Below are 20,263 nucleotides of genomic sequence, written 5' to 3'. Positions count from 1 at the left end.
TGCCAGGAGCCCGATGTGGGACTCGATCCTGGGACTCCAGGATCGTGCCCTGGGCCAAAGGCAGGTGCTAAACCACTGAGCCACTCAGGGATCCCCTCTTTAAAATATTTAAATAAGAAATGAAAATACTCTGATGGGTGCATGTAGATTTTTAACTAAATTAATAGCAACAGTTGTGCAGCACCTATTACATCTTACATATTTTGCTTCTATAACTAATATTTAGAGCAGCCTGAAAGGGATTATTTCCCCCATTTTGCAGTTGAAGACACAGTCCCAAAGAGATCAAATAATATGTTCATCTGGTAGGTAAGTGAGAGCACCAAGAATTGAAGTCAAGTCTGACTTCCTAGCCCATGCTTATCTATGATTTGAGCAACTACTACATATTATAATCCCACATTCATAAATCTATGTGCACATATAGATCCACATCCATATGCATAAACTCTTTCTATGGCAGAGAGAAAATGAAAGTCCATGTGATATCTGGTTTCTTTCTATCCCCGGTAGAAGTTCTGATACAGGGGATTGTGTCCCATCCAAATCTGAAATAGTGGCATACCATATATTTATATTACTGTATTGCATCTCTTTTTAAATCATTGTGCATATCCATCTCAAGGATGTGGCCCACCTGAGCCACCAATTAAATCAACCTTTCATATGCTATGAATTTTTAAGAAATTAAACATAAGTAAATATTTTGGAATAAACTGAATTCCCGTATGAAAATTAATACAAAAGTGATTTTCACCAGAACAGAAAAAATATGTCTGTGTCTCTAGCATAAAAAAACAAAGAAAATCCGCCATTTTGAGAAAGGGTCTTAAAGAAATTGAGTTATTTCTTTTGATCAGTTATACTATAGCAATTCTTTTGACCTTACTTACCAAAAGAAGAGAATGTAATAACATATGTCATAAAACTCTTACTTACTACTAGTAGTAAATGACTTTTACTGAACAATTGATACCTGTTATCTTCTCATTTAATACCTGCATCGACCTGTTATTATGTCATATTCTATTTCTACACTCTGTATTTTAGCCAAAGAGATAGAGCCTTAGGGAAGTTAACTAAGACATTTAAGATGAAACAATGCGTAAGTGGCAGAAGTTTCAACCCAGAAGAACTGGGTTGAAACCCAGTTCTCCCTGACAGTGATTTCTATGCTTTTAAACATTCATATCTATACCTTCATCAGTATACGAGATGATCTTCAACATGCATGTGTGTCCAGAATATTTGAAAAAGATGTCTAGTTTCCCTTTGGCTACAAGGCGTACATGCTTAGGAGACAAGTTCTGAACAGGGTGGATGAGTATGTGGCTAGGACGGTTTGTATTAGGACTGAATTCTGTCCCGGGACTCCTGATCATATTATGTTAATGGGAAATGAGGAGCACTGCCAATTTAGCCCCTCGCAGACAGCATTCACTGTAGTTGCCTGTGTAGAAATCATACCTAGCATCATTTTGATAGCTCAGATTTTTTTTTTTAATTTTTATTTATTTATGATAGTCACAGAGAGAGAGAGAGGCAGAGACACAGGCAGAGGGAGAAGCAGGCTCCATGTACCGGGAGCCCGATGTGGGATTCGATCCCAGGTCTCCAGGATCGCGCCCTGGGCCAAAGGCAGGCGCCAAACCGCTGCGCCACCCAGGGATCCCTGATAGCTCAGATTTAACCTGACCAGTCTACTTTCCCTCCAATAGAAACCACAGTCACGTGCAGTGACCATAATAGTAGCACTAGCATACATTTGGGGAGTTCATTTCCAGGCTGCGATCTCTCTGATAGGGAGAATTACCTGGTGAGCTTTGTAAAAATACAAACTCACAGCCACATCCATGGATTCATGTTTATAGCAGGACTTAGATTCTCAAAATCCATTGGGTTAGAGACCAGTGCTGGAAAACCTTAGTTTTACATTAAATCTCCCAAAGATGTGTTCTATATAACACAAATTTTGCATGGCTTCATCAAAGATAAATCTGGAGTCTTCAAAGAAATGCTTATCTTTTAGCTGCTACACCTCTACCTGTGGAGAACTTGAGTTTCCTTTCCCTGAAGGCTGTTTCTGTAGAAATGACTAAGAAGCACCAGAGGTAATCAGAGACTCTTGTCATTCTTCCAAGGAAGCAAGTTGTCCATATGTTCTGGGATCTGCAGGACAGTCATCTCAATTTTACTGATTCAGTGACTCTTACCCCCTTAGGTCTAGCGACTACGCTGGGAGGTGTACTTTGTGGTTGAGGGTATCTGGGGACTGGGACTCTGGCACTTTCTACATCCTTCCCTGGTCCTCACTTTTAAGGTAGCTCCATGTTCTTAGCACCATGGAGCCCTGACATCATTTAACCCCAAAGGATGGAACCCTGTTGGGGTGGGAAGAACTGCTGCTCCCCAGCTATACAACTCAGCCAAACCATGGCCAGAAAACATGAACATATTTGGAGCTTCTCCTTTTTTTAAGACGTTATTTATTTATTCATGAGAGACAGAGAGAGGCAGAGATACAGGCAGAGGGAGAAGCAGGTTTCTTGCAGGGACCCCAGGATCACACCCTGAGCTAAAGGCAGACTGTGAATCACTGAGCCACCCAGGCGTCCCTGGAGCTTCTCATATGCATGAGGCACTTTGTATTCCTGGTTGCTAATCCATAATGTGATCACATAAGTTGGGCATGATGAGCTGTATGAAAGAGAAGAGGAAAGAACTCCTTGCCACATATTAATTAATCGGCAAAATCACCGACGAAAATCTATAATCTTAGCCCAAATTCTGTTTGGCCATTCTCTGCCATGCCTGCTGACTTCTTACGGATAACTTCTCACCCTGGATCTTGTAGTTTCTCAAGCAAAGGGGAAAAGAGTTACTACTTAAGGACTAGATTCACAACATCAAGGGCAATAGTCTTTATCTTATGACTTCAAAACAGTTTTCACATTTCCAGTTTGGAACTGATCAGTGCAACCTCTGTGTCCTGGTACTTTATTTTTCTGATGCTCTTTGAAATACATTCATGTATTTCTCATTGCCTAATCCTTGCCTAGATCCCTGTCACACATGCTGTCCCTTATGCGCATCAGCAAAGTAGTGAGTGATATAATTAAGGGAAAAAAGTTGGGGCAAATATATAATTAAAGAACTATTTGGATATAACTATTTAGGTATGGTGACCATTTAAAATATTTGTTTTCAAAAGAAAATAATGTTTTGTCAATTAAGTTACATACACTATTTAAAAAAAAATTTAGTTTTACCATTTGATGCACAATGAATTCAGTTCTTTATGGTGTGGCATTGTCTATTTAGCCATTAAGGAATGGATTAAGGAATGGAAAATCATATTAAAATACTCTCAACTTAGTAGTAAGGGGAAATTCTTAGAAAATGTGCCAGATTTACTTGTTTATAGAAAGTAGTGTGATGTCAATATTATTTCCTGCCTCAGACTATTTGTCTTGTTTTGTAGTCACTGTAAAAGTCTAGACAGAGCAAGTAAAAGTTTAAAAAAATCAATAAATAGTCTCTTCTCTGCAAATTCCAGGGTGGGGGTAAGAATTCCAAAGCATCCAGCAGTAGCAGTAGCCAGGCCAATTCGTAAGAGCTTTTAATTAATCCTGAAAGCAGAGGCCAAATAGGAGTGAAAATGAAGCCAGATGATACTCTGGAATGAACCCAAGAGGCGGGTAGCCGCCAGAGCAGGTTCACTGTCAGCACAGGAAACGGACCACCTCTAAATGCAGGTCTAAGCTTTTAGCAAGAAAACGAGCCTTGTTTTTCTGCCTGCCACTAAGAATGAAGCAAGCAATGCCCTAAGTAAGGTATCAAGGGTGCAAAAACTCTGTGTGTGTGTGTGTGTGTGTGTGTGTGTGAGAGAGAGAGAGAGAGAGAGAGAGATGCACTCCATGGGTTTAACTAGAAATGCATTCCTCTATGACTTTTCCTGAGAACATACAATATAAATAGGAGAGAAACTTACTGAAGTAGTAAATAACAAAATGCTCTTAGGTGTACAGTGTTATCTGTTGCATATAGATTTGCTATGCTGCGTACTTCCTTCTTTGTATCACTGACAGTTTCCTCATGGAATGCAAACTTCAGAAACAACATTTGTTGTAGCTGAGCCTCTATGAATATTTTCTACACCAAATGGACCAAATTTTGCTACAAGAACTCATTGTTCTGCTTATGTTCAGTTCTTCAAGGGAAAACAGTAAAAATATACATATATAATTAAAAATCCATATATCTATCTAACTATAAATTATCATAAGTATATTTTGTGAAAATCTTGCAAATAAGTAATGACTTCTTTTGTAAATTAGTGTTTTTGACCTTTTTAGCCAGTCTCTCAGACGAGGGACAGATTGTAGTCAGCTCAAAGTACAACAGACTCACTGTGTCAGTTTGGGGGTAGCACAGATTTTTGTCTTTTTCCCCAATATGCCAATCACTGAGAATGTAGTTTGAAAATTGTTTGGTATGGTAACAGGTGCTTGTTTACAGCCCCTGAGAAAATGCTGTGAATAGCTACACCTACCAATGAAAGGGTAAAAACATTATTCTCTCTCTCTCCTGTGCACATACAACATGGGCTCTGGCATTTCTACTTTCCAGGATGCCAGGGCGTGTATCCGCCCTAAATCGAGTGTCTGTTTATCCTTTAGTGGTCACTCCAAGCAATGACCCCTTTGAAAGCTCTTCCCCGTGCTCATCATCTACCACCTGCAGTTTTATGTGTGATGTTTCTACTTGATGCTCTTGTAATGCTAGGAGCTGGTAGCTGGCTCTCAGAGTGCTCATTATGCTTTACTGTTGTCATTACTTTCCTAGCTAGTAAAGGCTCTGATTTGGGATTATCTTTTGGGTCATCTCCATTCTTAACATGTTGTGTGGCATAGAATAGATCTTTCAGATTTAATCATTTTGAATGAATGGATGGAAAAATGAAATAAAGTAAGAATATGGGGAAAACACTTCCTGAAAAGGGGCTAAGTAATGATAAGCATACTTATGTTCATAAGTGACAGTAGTTCAAAGGCCAAAACTAAGTGTGTTGCAGCAAGCAGTGACAGCAGTCTGATATTAGTAGAGAGAGATGACATTGCAAGTAATTGAGAGAACAATTTAAACACAATGTCTTAAGCTATTGCATTTGGCATTGATGAGTCCTGTGGATAGCTGAGAACAGAACACAATGGGCACATGGTTCCCTCTAATTATTACCTTTTTTAAAAAATATGAAGGTGTGAATATGAAGTTGTGGGAATTGCCTTTTTTTTAAAAAAATAGGAAGGTGTGAATATGAAGTCATTGTGGGAATTGCTTTTTAATAATAGCTGAAAAGTTTCTCATTTTACAAATGAAGAAACGGAGGCTCAGATGATCGAAGTAAATTGCCTAGGGTAATTAAGTTGGTTAATCACTGAACTGAGATGATAATCTTTGTGTTCCGATACACAGCTCAATCAGTGTTCTCTACTGGCAGGAGTAATGATTAACTGGAAACCATACAACTCTTAAATACTGAGGTATTGTTTGGGACTGTAATATACAATATTAGCAACAAGTTCAGAACATATTTTCTTAGATCTCAAACTCCTACATAATGTTATTTATAAATAGGATATTTTGTTAAGAATTAAAAAATAGGGGCGCCTGGTTGGCTCAATTGGTTAAGCCTCTGACTCTTGATTTTGGCTCAGGTCATGATCTCAGGGTCATGAGATCAAGCCTTGAGTCAGGCTCCACACTCAGCTTGGAGCTCCTTAAGATTCTCTTTCTGTCGTTCTGCCCCTGTCCCCTGGCCTCTATTAAAAAAAAAAAAAATTTAAAGCATATGCCAGGCAGATAATTTTTTTGAAAATAATTAACTGCTCCAAAGCATTCCAGCATTCATTTTGAAACATGGAAACTACTAAAGCCAGAGTTTAAAAAAATGGAAAATCCATGCCAATTTTTAGATATCACACTTAAAAATTGTATAAAAACAAAAGGATCCAATTGTTGAAGAATTTCCTCTGTAGTTACTTTACAAGCAAACAAACACATAAATAGATTTGCCATAGGTTTAAATAATGGTGGAAAGACACATTCCTTCAGTTAGCCAAAAAGTAATTATGATAGCATCTACTGTGTATTACTCAAGGATCTTAGAGAAACAGAACCAATAGGATGTGTATATAGAAAACAATGAGATTATTTATTTATTTATTTATTTATTTATTTATTAAGATTTTATTCGTTTATTTTAGAGAGAGAGAAAGAGAATCTCTAGCAGACTCTGCACTGAGCACAGAGTCTGCCATGGGGCTTGATCCCAGGTCCCCAAAACCATGACCTGAGCCAAAACTAAGAGTCAGACACTCAACCAACTGAGTCATCTAGACACTCCAATGAGATTCATTTGGCTCATGTGATTGTGGGAGTTAGCAAGACCAAAATCTTCAGAGCAGGCCAGCAAGCTGGAAATTTCAGAATGAGCTATTGTTACAGTCTGGAATCCAAGGGCAGTTTGGAGGCAGGATTCTTTTCAGAACACCTCAGTATTTTTTCTTAAAGCCATCAATTGATTAGATAAGGTCCACCTACATGATGTAGAATAATCTGCTTTACTCAAAATAATTTGATTTAAATGTTAATCATATCTAAAAACATACCTTCTCAGCAACATTTACATGGTGTTTGACCAAACAACTGGCACCATAATCTAGCCAAATTCACTCATAATTTAACCATCACAGACTATGTGTCAGGGAATATATGGAATTGGAAGTTACACTAGGGAACAGTTGAGTTTGGAAGACATCCAATGAACAGCTGGCCACTCAAACATGAATTACACACTTCTCAAATGCCAGAAATGAAAAGTATAATAAATTACGGCGAGAAGCCTAACCCAGTCTGAGGGCCTTGGAGTGGCTCCCCCTAAGAAAGTGACCTTCAGGCTGGGGCCCAAAAGCTGAAAGGTGGGTTAACCAAGCTAAGATAGCAGGAGAGATGTCTGAGCAGAGGAAAAAGTCCTGAAGTAGGAGGAGCATGCCAAGAGCTGGGAGAAGGCCACCATGGTTGGATGCTAGGACACTTGAAAGGGGAGGAGCTAGATCCTTCAGGATCTTATGGATGAAATTTGGCACAAGACAGACCTCAGGTGTGTCTGAGATCATGAAAAGTCTGTCTATATGCTCTGTGGCTAACAGATCAGAAGGTGCTAAGAGTGGCTGCAGGACAACCAGGTATGGGACTAGATAGTGGTGCAGGTGGAGGTGGAGATGGTGGGAGCTGAATGAACTCAAAAGATATTTTGGAGGATATTTAGAGACACATGACAACCAGTTATGGGAGTTAAAGGAGAAGTTAGATATCAAGGAGATTCCACAATCTCAAGCTTACTCAGTACTTTGAATGAAGTCTCATGATGCTATTTGTTATGAAGGAATGTTGATGAAGGAGTCTGTGCTCAGTAAGAGGTGTAGAGTTGGAGACACGTGGGGTGTAGCTGGGTGGAGACATCTAATAGGTAGTTGGACACATAGCTCTGAGATTCTAAAAGACACCTTGAATGAGAGAGAATTGAAACTACGAAAATGGATTTGTCTGCATAGGAAGAGAACATCATGAAAAAAGAGAAGAGGCTCAGGACCAAGCTCAGAGTAACTCAGGACTGAGGGCCGGTTAGAGGAGAAGATGGAAAATGAGAATGACCTGAGAAATGGGGACAAAACTAGCATCTTCCAAGTCAGCAACATTGCATGTCTCTCCCTAACCACAACTGGGAAAGGTTTTCTGTTTTTAAGGACTCATGTGATTAGGTTGGGCCCACTCACATAATCCGGGATAATCACCGAAGCTCAAGATTTTTAGCCTTGTTCACACCTATAATCTTAATTCCATTTACCATGTAACATAATATATTCACGTGTTCCAGAGACTAGGATGCAGATATCTTTATAGGGCTGTATTCTGGCTACCACCAAAACAACTATGTGGAATGCTGCTCAGAAATCACAGAAGATAAAAACTGAAAATGTTCCAGTTGGATGTGGCACAAGGAAATAAACAAAAGCAAGTTCAGTGGATTAGAGATCATGAAAATAGGCTAAAAATTAAATCAGGGGGATTATAAGTAGATAATTTTTTTCAAGAGATCCAACTGGGAGTAAGGAATGCAGGTCTTGAAACTCACTTAAGCATGAGTGAATATTTATTAGGGCTGGAAGAATCATTGTCTATATTTAGAGTTTGGCTGGTTGTAGCAAGAATTCTAGCCTCCCTGATTCCAGAGAGCCTCTTGTTTTATCATGAATATCTGAGGGAAGATGAACAAGGAAATAATTAACATTAACAAATAAGAATAAAATCTAGAAGAATCTTGTTAAGTGTGACAATGAAACTAAGATAAATAGCAAATATACATTCTGAAACTTTGATGTTTATTTCCACTTTTAAAAAGAGTAATCATCATGTGGTTTTAGATACATGAGTTCCAGGGCAATTAATCAGCTAATAAATGTGTCTCTAACAAGCATTTGCTAATAGCTTGATGTTGGCAAAAATAATATGTTTCAAATTGGCTGCCTCTGAAGCCAAAAGATTTCAACATTGTATCTGTGTTGGTGAGGGTTGTGCTTAAAATGAGAATCAGTGTTAATACAAAAGAAAAATAAATAAATGGAATAAAAAGGAAAAAATACTGTAATACTTATAAACCAGTAAAAGCATAAGCATAACTGTTAACAGTTGTTGAGTGATTAACTTTTTCCCAGTTCTATTCTGAGAGTTGTACGTTAGCTCATTTAATCATTAAGACACTCCTACAGGGGCACCTGGGTGGCTCAGTCGGTGAAGTGTCTGACTCCTGGTTTCAGCTGAGGTCATGATCTCAGGGTCCTGGGATCAAGCCCTCCACACACACTCAGGCTCTGTGCTCAGTGGAGAACCTGTTTCCCCTCTCTATCTCCCTCTTCCTCTCCCCCTCTGCTTCTGGACTCTCTCTCTCTAAAATGAATAAATAAATCTTAAAAAAAAAAAAAAAAGACACTCCTACAAGTAGATGCAAAGGCTATCCCTGGCTTAGAAATACGGAAACTGAGACAGCACACACCAGGACTCCAATCTAAGCAGTCTACAAATTTCAAGCTATCAACAGCAATGGGTAACATCTCACACTTAGTGTCTACTGAGTGCCCAATTTGAGTACCTTACAAATGTAAGTCACTCCTGGTTTGCCAGAGCCCTGGGAGATAGGCATTTTCCTGCCATAGCCTGAGAAAGAAACTGGGGTACAGATAGGGGAGGTCACACATGGAGTAAAGGCTAAGCTAGAATTCACATCCAGCAGACTGGCCCTAGAATCCAGTTTCCTACCCAAATCACCTGAAAGGTGATGTTGTCTGAAACTTTTTCATGTAGACAGTATTTTCTGAGATCTTGTTGCTGTTGTCTTTTTAAAGTCTGAGAAATGAAAAAAATTATTGATTTTGATGGGCTTCCCTCTCTGAACTTCACCTTAGCCTTCTTTGAGACTTGGGTGATTTATAAAGTTTCTTTCAGCTGTGGAATCCTGTGAACAAAATGCTGTTGGCATCATGTGCCTGAGTTCCTTCTGTTCTTTTTTTTTTTTTAAGATTTTATTTATTTATTCATGACAGACAGACAGAGAGAGAGAGAGAGAGAGAAAGAGAGAGAGAGAGAGGCAGATTCACAGGAAGAGGTAGAAGCAGGCTCCATGAAGGGAGCCTGACGTGGGGCTTGATCCCGGCACTCCAGCATCAGGCCCTGGGCTGAAGGTGGCGCTAAACTGCTGAGCCACCGGGGCTGCCCTCCTTCTGTTCTTTTAACACATCTTTATTGTCGTGTTTTTACATGTGTTTGAATTGTATGCTGCATCATTTTATTATTGTAATGATTGCTTACATTGTTTATGTTAAGCCTTTATTGAGCATTATTGTTATTATTGAGAATTTCTTTATTGTAACATGCTGGGTGCTAGGCTGAAGTGCATTCCTTGGTTTCCTGTATTTAATCTTCACACAAGGCTTTGCTTCTAAATATGGTTACTTTGCCTAGCTGACAGACAAAGAAACGGAAGAAACACTTAGAACTTTATTCAAATCACACAACCTGGGCAGCCTGGGTGGCTCAGCAGTTTAGTGCTGCCTTCAGCCCAGGGCCTGATCCTGGAGACCCAGGATCAAGTCCCTTGTCGGGCTCCCTGCATGGAGCCTGCTTCTCTCTCTGCCCACCCCTCTCTCTGCCCGCCTCCCCCCCCACCCCACCCCCCCGTCTCTAACAAATAAATTTTAAAAATCTTAAAAAAAAAAATCACACAACCAGTAATTGGCAGATCTTGGGATCAAACCCAGAAAACCTTGTTCTGAAACTCTGAAGTCCAGTCCCCTTACCACTTTGCCCTAATGTGTGGGTTTCACATGAGAAAGAGATCAGATGTAAGCAAAGATGGATACTTGACCTGTATATAATATGGTGAAATGAGGAGGATATAAATGATGTACCTGCCTAAAATCATGTCTTTCTGATGTAGCCAAGTGGTAATTTCCAAGTGAGAACTTTCCCCTTGAGTTTTGAATGTGGGGCCAAAAGAGAAGCTTAACATATGACTAGAGGGAACAATTCTTTAAATACTTCTTCCCTAAGCCAGTAGATTATGTCCTTGCCTCTAACAGAATCCTGAAGGAATACAATTGGGATATCTGAAATGTGGGTGAGGCTTTTAGAACTTTGTTTATGACTGAGACAGAAGTGGGTGAGGTGTCACCAGGCCTGGAGTATGTGCATGTAGAGCTTGGAATGTGTGTGTGCATGGTGGCCTCAAGCAGGTAAGGGGTCGCAGAGAGTTTGGTTTCAGACTCTAGAGAAAGCATATTATATATAGGGAAAGAAGTGGCCAATTGAATTTAAGAGAGTATTAAAGAAGAAATATGACCCAACTCGTCTGCCTCGATTTGGTCATAAGCTGAGGGCCTGTGATTGTCTTGAGGATGGTCCCCACTTAGGAAATGCCTAGAAACGTTGAAGTAGTGGGAAATTACTTTTAATAAAATCATGGATTTAGAAGGCTTGTGAAGTTGTCTAGCCTAAGCTTCGGCCAGTGCACAAGCCATGTGAATTGCCTCAGACAGCAGCTATTCAGCCATTCAGTTAAAGGTCAGCCCAGAATGAGATTCCACAACCATCATTCCAATGATGACCAGTACTCGCTCCCAAGAAAGCCATTACTTATCTAAATCCTTGTACGTCAATTTAATCTCCACCTTGCCCTCCAGAATGATGAAACAGGGATATATCACCATCCACCTAAAAGACCTTCATGTTTCTGGAGCTGTCACTAAATCACCCCATAATCTCTCTTTTTCCAATGCTATCCCTTTGGTTCCTTCAGTCTCATCCTTTTTGTCTGGTTTCCTTTCTCAACTGCACATCTGCCAACACAGAAGAAGGCCAAGTGTCATTTATGGATTCATAGTAGTTGTACCAGATGGAAAATGACTGTCATCATTTACTATTGCTTAGAAGTGGAGAAGTAAAATATGTGCCCACAGTTAGGTTAAGCATTTTGTGAATAACAAGGAAGCCCCAAGCATATTAACATTCCTTACAAATTTACAGGAAAATTCTTTCTTTGTTTATCTGGGTCTTGATCCTTAATGACAAAAGCAATATTGGTAATAGTAGTCTTATAAAGTGCTATTGTGAGGATGAATCAGATATCATTTGAGGATGTTTACCACTCATCAATGCTATGAATACCATTCGTAATCAGGAACCTTACATCTGTGTCCATATGAAGCAGCTATTGGTGAAGGGCGATTACATTATTCATTTTAATCAACATTTACAATTGTCAAAATTGGCTAACCTTTTTGTAATTTGTCCACAGAAACGTAACCTGGAATAGCTTAGCTATCCCAGATACGCACTGCTCACCAGAGCTGGAGGAGGGCTACCAGTGCCCCCCAGGATTTAAATGCATGGACCTGGAAGACCTGGGACTTAGCAGGCAAGAGCTGGGCTACAGTGGCTTTAATGAGATAGGTCTGTCTGTCTTACCGCTAAAACACATTTTCAGTTTCTATTTTACAATGTTTGTGAAATGGAGAGAATACTTATATAATTGATATTTTCTGTTAAGATTGGCTATATAGCATTAAAGATTTTAATCGTGCTCCTAGATGATAATATATTCCACCCTGCAGTCTGCAGAATACACCCTGCTTATCTGGATGGTTACTCAGCAGTGTTTGTATAGAGTTAAAGATCCCTGATTTTAGATTATTTTGATTCCTAATCATAGCACTTAGAAATACTTCATTGAGCAAGGTTCAGAACTTGTTGATTCAAAGATAAATAAGACTTGGTTTCCTTCCACATGTAACTGTACCCCAGTAGGCAAGGTAAGTTTTACATCTCTGAAATAGTAGCCATTGAAGAATGCATAAGAGCTTTCTGGAATAGAAGACAGCTAAGGAAATACTTAATGAATATCCATCAACTGTATAATAGATGTGTGGGAAGTGCTTACACATGGATATGATGTTCTCAAATGTATGCATTTGTTTCTGGTTTGTCCTGTGAAGTCCTGAAATGTGCCATTATATATAGTAATGAAAGTACTTAGCATATGCTGTTTATTTGGTATCATTACATTTATTACAACTCCATGCAAGTTGCACAAATTTCATTATTGAAACAAAAGAACATGGAATTCTAAACAATTGTTTTATGCTTTGAGTATTTGTCTTGGCCAGCTCAGGCTGCCATACCAAAATAACATAGACCAGGTGGTGTGAATAACATAAATTCATTTCTCCAGTCTGGAGTCTGGAAGTCCCAAGATCAGGGTGCCAACATGGTTGGTTCTGGTGAGGCCCCTCTCCTTGCTTGAACATGGCTGTCTTCTCACCATGTTCTTACATGGTGGTGGGAGTGGAGAGAAAGAGAATGGGAAGAAGGGAGGGAGGGAGGAAGAGGGAGAAGACCCTCTGGCCTCTTCTCCTAAGGGAAATAATCCCTTCATGAGATCTCACTTTCATGACTTTATCTAAATTGAATCAACCTTCCAAAGGCCCCATTTTCTAATACTATGGCCCTGGGGGTTAGGACTTCAACATGTGGATTTGGGATTGGGGGGAGCACAAACATTAAGTCCATAACAGAATTGTTATCAGAATCATTTGAAAAAAACAAACAATTTTTCCTTAAAGTTTCAAGGCCCAGGTGCATTTAAGAGAGTTCTAGACACTTTAAGCCAGGGTCTTAGAGAAAAATCTCAGTGTGTAACAGGGTGATAGCTATACTCCTTTGGAAGCCAAATCTATTTTGTGACTTTTGGTGTGGTTTCATATCTCAGTGGGCAGCTGTACAATGAAGGATTTCAAGGCCTGGGAAGAGAGCATGAGTTCCTGTCAACTCTGATGGCAACTGCTATGAACCTAGCCAATCAATCTTTGCACATCAGAAACAGTGGCTAATAAATCTTCCTCTCACCCTGGCCTTCAGTCATAGCAGCTCCCAGATGGTGTCATGCAGGATGGCATAATGAGCTCTGGGCCAAGTACTGGAGTTTCAGAAAGAATATGTGAAGGTCTTGCACTGATTGAATGCTTTTCTGGTATATGAACTAAACCACAAAGCTACAGCCTTTGGATAGAAGAGAATACTGAAAAACAAGTAGTTGGTACTTGAAAAAATGAGTTTTGCAAATAACATTCCTAAATTGTTATTCTTATATTTTAATATCCCTCAGAGGTGGATTTCCAGCATTGAATTTAGATGGATAATCTTTCATCCCTTTGGCCAATGATATAATTTCTTAATGTCAAAAAATTTCGAAGCCAACAGATATGGAAGCATTTCAATTTGCTGTACTCTCTTAAACTTATCTGGCTTTGTAATCAATCTTACATTCTTCCCCTCGGCTCCTCCGAGCAGAGGACTTTTATGCATTATACCAATGACTTTCAGGGATGAGCAGGAAATCACAGGTGTAGAATAGGAGATGGGATATATAGATTTGGTAAACTGATGGAACAAGCTCCAGGAATCCTAATAGCTGAGGTGCAGCTAGAATGCATGGCTTGTTAGAGCCTCTAGCTCTTTCTCTTAGGGGCTAACTGGGTGTCCTCATGTCTTAGATGGAGGGTGGCCAGCATTCAGTAGTGAGGCTGCCCTTGCACAAAAACGTCCAGTCCTTTCGAAGCATGTTTCTTAACCAAATCACTTCCTGGCCATTTTGAATGCAGCAATTGTGTCTCAATTCAAAATGCTGCATTATATTCAAGTTTATTCAACTTTCTTTGCTATGATTTATAATCACTTCAACCAATGTAGGGTACTCTCATTGCGGGAGAGTTTCCTCATAGAGTGTGTTGGCTTGAGAAGCCTAACTCAGAGAGAGAACCTCCCTGGGGGCAGCAGGCCCCCACTAAGGCAATAATCTTACTGTTTATTTGCACATTTATCTCCCAAGGATTTAAGCTCCTTGAAAACAGGAAGTACATCTTTTCATCTTCATGTCTTCAGGGCCTGGTGCACTGCCAGCCTCTATAAATATTTACTAATGGACTGAACAAAGTATATGTCCTTTTGAATTTAATGGTGACCGGTCATGTTTGTGTTAGGATATAGAGCCATAATAGAGAATTAAGTTGTTTTCTTGTTGTTCTTTCTTGCTATTTTGTCTCTTTTTGTTGGCAATACTCACTATTCCTCATGACTTGCTTTTCTATACAAGCTTAATTTGATCTGTTTGCTTCTTTTTCTTAAATGATGCTTGAGTTCAGTGCCATTGTATGACTAATGGTTACATAATGAAATGTTAACTTTATACTATAATCAAAAAAATTTTAAATGGCCACTATAGTTCAGGCTGAAATGCTTTAATATTATGCATCTCTGTAGATACACAAATTGTGAAATTTTAGATCATCTTTAAAGGCTTTATGAAAACAAAATAAAATTTTCCCCAAAAAATGAGGAAAAGAAATTATCTCTTAGACATACATGATTATCTCTTTTTGCATGCAGTTGAATTTAAAATAATTATAGCCTAATTGTGGATATATATTTGACCAATGTACTTTATATGTAAGTAAGCATGTTTAATTTAAAAGGAGCACATTTCCTCTTCTTACTAATCAAATTGTCATACAATATATTGAATTTTAATTCACTTATAAAATTTCATTTATAAGTTGCTTTATGTCTCATTAAAATTTAATATTGATGATGTTGAGAAGCTGAATTTTCAAAATATATTAAAAGCTAGAGCCATTAAAGTAGAAAAATTACACAGAGCTCCAATCATAAAATAGCAAAGTAAAGACACCTTAACATCTCTAAAATCATCAAACATCAAGGAGACTGAGAAACAGAAATGCAGTTTTCGTATTCAAGGACTCTGAAAAATCTGTAACTAATAAACCACACATCGGAGAAGACCAGGTGTCTAACAGAATACTTCCTGAAAGGGTTCTGGCTGCTGGGGACCTCAGGCAGAGCCAGCAGAATGCTGACATTCTAAAATAAAGAATATTCCCAGAGGATCAGAACAGTCCTGTGTTTGAGTCCAGGAATCAGTGTGTGGATGACCGTGGGAGCTTCCTGGGCTCCATGTGGCACCTCAAAGTGGAGGCCCCTGTTCCTACAAGCAATTGGTAGAGAAGTAAAGAAGAAGATAGACCCTCAGTCTGAGGGACCCTGATGATGCTGACCCATGTTGATGAATACAAGGCACAATTGCAATACAAGGCACCTCACCAACCTTGATGAATACAAGGCACCCTACACCTTAGGATGACCTGGGGAGTCTTTTAAAACACTCCAGTTCTCAAGCACCACACCCAAACCTGTTAAATGAAAACCTTGGAAGGATCCAAGTCATAGATGGTTTTTAGGAGCTCAAAGGTGTTCTAATGTACATGCACAGTTATGAGCACCTGGACTGAGACAGCTGTGGTTGGTACACACACAAACACACCTATCTTAGAAAAACAAAACAAAACAAAACAAAACCCAAAAAAACAAAAACCTCCTTTCTCTCTCCCACAGTGCTACGTAACAAATACCTGGCCCTCTAAAATTGATTTCACAGGTGAGTAACAATCAAAAAGAATGAAAACCATGTCTATAGAAATGCATTTTTCGGTATGTTTAAAACTGAAAAAAATATGCAAGAGGTATAATCTTTAAAATTGCAGAAAAAGACAACCTAAATAAATGGATTTAAAGGGCACAACTGTCTCAGTAAATGAGCAGAGGACAATCAACACTGAGGCATTTCTTACTAAAGTTTCTGGAATTCAGAGTTAAAGAAAGCATCCAATGGGCATCCAGGAAAAATTATCGAGTCAGTTCCTTTTCTTTTTTTGCCGAGCAACGCTCAAACAGGAGTAGCCCCAGGGGAACCTGATCTCCAGTCAGTTCTAAGGGGAGCCATCAGAGACAACTGAAATTGTGTCAGAACTCAAGTCTAGGGTATGAGGACACAGGGCTCACAGAGCTCTCAGAGAAACAATGTGTCCAGCTCATTTGAGTTACTGTTGAAGAAGCCAAGAATTCAGAGAACTTCATTTTACATGAAGACACTCAACCAATCAAGCCTAGTCATTTTGTGCAACATCTGAATCATATAACAGAGGTATATGTGCACTTGCACAAGAATGCCTTACAAAGTAAAAAATCACCTATTTTAGAAAAAAATTCAGAGTTCAAGATAATGACCTTGGGGTTTGGGTCATATCTGTACTATATAGTAATATGGTGACCTTGGAAAAGTAATTAACCTCTTCCTGCCTCAATGTCTTTATCTGTAAGATGGGGTAAAGGATATATACCTCTCTTGTAGGACTGATGTTAGAAGTGACTGAGACACTGTACTTAGAACACTTGGCACAGAATGAACACATTATGAGCCAGAAATTGAGCTGCACTAGCAAAATGGGAATGCATCTCTGTTATTTGAGGAAGAAAAGACAACTTTAATAAGAGAGCAGAGCACCATGCTTTCGGATTAGCATAGCCATGTCTCATGTTATTCCCTTATGCCTACTCAGATTGCTCAGAGCAAGAGGGGGGTGGAGACAAGATGTACTTCACCTTGTTTTATGTTCCTGTTAACTGACAGCCCACATTTTATCTCAGTCTGATCAATGTACAGAATTCCAGAGGGCCAATTTTTGGCAGTATTTGGTCTTCATTAATCAATTATTCTTCTCTTGTTATTCTTAGAAATATATTTCCTTTTGTCCTTTCTCTCATTAGAATCTCATCCATACTTAGCCATGCCATGGAATTTTCTATAGTATCATTGAGCTCCATGCCTATACTTTCATTTATCCCTGTGCCTTTGAGTTTTCAAGCTCACATTGAGCCACTCCCTGTCTTTAGGCAGATTGCCAATAGGCTCTCCTTCTGTAGACCTCAGAAAAACATCCCTTGGCTCACTGAACAAAAGCCACTGCCATGCTATTTCTTGCATGGTCCTCGTCACTCTGTGGTTTACTTTCTGTCCTTCCATAAATCCCTGTACCAAAGGGTGATGGAGATGCTGCTTGCTTTTCTGGCCCTCTCTTGCATTTAAATACGTTTCCATCTTTATTTCTGGGCACCTTTCCTGCAACCCACTCTTAGACCCTCAACTAATGCAATCCTTTCCAAGATGTTTATCTGTTTACTTGAGACATCACATATTCCCCACATTCCAAACCTGTGGAGGAATATACATTATTGGAAGGACATATTTGGAGATCACAGAATCTGTTTAGCAGACATTCACATTCTGTGATTGCAGTGAGAGTGGGGGTGGGGTGAAGCACATGGTAAAAAGGTTTGGGGACAGATGAGACCCAAAACCACTATATTCTACAGGTGAAACCAAAACACCACATTAAAGTATCTGGTTTTGAAAATGTGTCTTACTTCCTTCCATTTTCTGAGTACTAAACCCTCTTTCAGGCAGCGTCTCTTTTCCTCTCTGTTGCCACATGCTTATCAACATGGGAGGCATGCAGTCTAAGACATTGTGATTTTCTGCAATGGCACTGAAAGTTGAAACTAGAGGAATTTTAACTAGAAAAGATAGTAGTCATTTGGTTCACCCACACAGTTTTATTGAGAGGGCCACTGAGCATCAGAGTGAACAAGGTCAGAGTTCTAGAGAATTCCACACAGAGGCAGGGCTAAACTCACTTCTCCTGATTCATAGACTCCCACTAAAACTTACCATTTCCTGCAGACTTTTTACAGCTTAGATCAATGTTTAATTAAGAATAAAGCTAAAAAAAATACCTTGCGAAGTTAGTTGTAATCTTAATTTTGTAGTAGAAGGTTAGCATCACTCATCTTTGGTAAGACAGTAAGTACAGAAGAAACTATCCCAACAGATGTGATATGCCAGTTAGAAAAAAAGCAACAACACATCTATCACACGTGGGAAGGAAATCACAGCAAATGCCATTAAACTGGCAATTTACTTGTCATGATCTTTCAAGAGAGGTAAGAAATTGGGTACAGCAGATGAGTACAAATCTATTCAGGTTTGAACTCTCCATTCATTGAACAGTCAGGTAAAAACAAAACATGCTCAGAGTTTTTGTTGGTTTTTTTTTTCCTGTCTTTACTTATTTTTTAAACTTTTTATTTTGAACTAATTTTAGATGTACATAAAAGTGACAAAATAGCACAGAGAGTTCCTTTTTACACATTACCCGGGTTCTCAGAATGGTAACTTCTTACACAACTGTACTACCTCATTACAGCTAAGACATTAATGTGAACACAGTGCTATTAACTATAATATACATCCTATTAAATTTCACCAGTTGATCCACTGATGATCTTCTTCTATCTCAGATCCTACCCAGAATCCTACATTGTACTTAGTTGTTAATTCCCTAATCTCTTCCAATCTGTAAGTTTGTCAGCTTTGTCTTTCATGACTATGCTTTCAGAAGCATAGTGCTTTCAGAAGCACTATGTAGAATGTCTCTCAATTTGGTTCTATCTGGTGTTTTCTCATAATTGGAATGAAGTTATGATCAGACTCTTTCCATAATGTGTGGCTTCCAAGAGGGAAGAGAAGTTAACTGTCTTCTTTTACTTATTTCTTTGTTATTTTTATTTTTATTATGTAAATTTCAGGTGTACAGCTTTACAATTTGAGATTTGTATACACCCAAGTGATCAAAACAGGTTTAGTTTTGATAGAACAACCCAGGAAATGACATATAAGGATAAAATTCATCCTGAGAAGTCACTTAGGAGGTAAATAGATATCAGACATTTCTTGTCATTAACCTTCAGAATCACATGAAGAAAACACAGAAGCCCAAAAGTTGTAAAAATCCATAATAAACTAAATCTGATTGAAATAATTAATACAGATAGAAGAAGTCCATTAGCAAAATCAAACCATAAACAGGACATTCTGAAAATAACTAATAGAAAAAAAGTTATACATGATTTTAATGCTACCTGGACTGAATGTAGTGACTGTTTTCCCAATTCTTTATATGCAATAGTCAAAAGCAAAGCCAGGAAATAACAAACACTATGTTTTTATGGCGAATAATTACCCATAGATTATGTTTATTATTGTAATTACTGTCATAATTTAGGACAAGCACATCTATCATTTATCGATTACTTACTATGTATCTAGCACCAGGCAAAAGGTTTGCTATCTGAGGTGTTTTTCATCCTCACAATAAACCCATAAGGTGTCATTATCTTCAATTAAAAGTGAGGAGAATAAGATGAGAAAGAACTGATTCGCCCAAAGTCACACATGGGCCACAGTTGGGAGCCAAGTCTTGCTGCCCAAGTGCTAAGGTCAAAGTCTGCATGATCTGTGAAGTCAGCAGTGGGTCACTGCCATTCCTCATGGCTTTTCAGGACAGCTGGTTCATTAGAGGGTCTCATTATGATAGAGGAAGGGACATGTCCTCCAGCATGACAATCCACCAGACATGCTGCTTTCCCCTCCCATCACCATGTCTCTGGGACAGAAGGATAAGTGTGAAGGAGGGTGATGGTGATGCCTTGGGCAAACTGAGGACCACTCAGTGCAGGTCTCTGGCTTGCCATCTGTCCTCCCCCGCCCTCCTGGCATACTATATGACAGAGTTGGCACATTATAAATCTGATTTCTATGTAAGAATTGACATATGAAAGAATATACCTGGGAGACAGTGCAGTTTTTTAAAAAAAGATTTTTATTTATTTATTTATTTAT

General features: G+C 38.9%; 1 protein-coding gene across 7 annotated transcripts in view; it reads left to right on the top strand.

Annotated features, from left to right (window-relative positions):
- The window catches only part of NALCN (sodium leak channel, non-selective), a 312,076-nt gene that overhangs the window by 49,023 nt on the left and 242,790 nt on the right, over window positions 1–20,263 (top strand). For 5 of the 7 annotated variants that reach the window (XM_072760965.1, XM_072760968.1, XM_072760967.1 and 2 more), the window contains exon 7: window positions 11,912–12,066. In XM_072760965.1, coding sequence (XP_072617066.1) covers window positions 11,912–12,066 — 155 coding nt within the window. The remainder of the gene's footprint in view (window positions 1–11,911; window positions 12,067–20,263) is intronic. The other 2 variants (XM_072760970.1, XM_072760969.1) reach the window with 1 other exon arrangement.

Source organism: Vulpes vulpes, chromosome 6 (assembly GCF_048418805.1).
Source record: "Vulpes vulpes isolate BD-2025 chromosome 6, VulVul3, whole genome shotgun sequence".
In the NCBI taxonomy this organism is placed as follows: Eukaryota; Metazoa; Chordata; class Mammalia; order Carnivora; family Canidae; genus Vulpes; species Vulpes vulpes.
The sequence above is the reverse complement of the archived record's forward strand: the minus strand, read 5'-3'. Positions and strand labels throughout refer to the sequence as shown.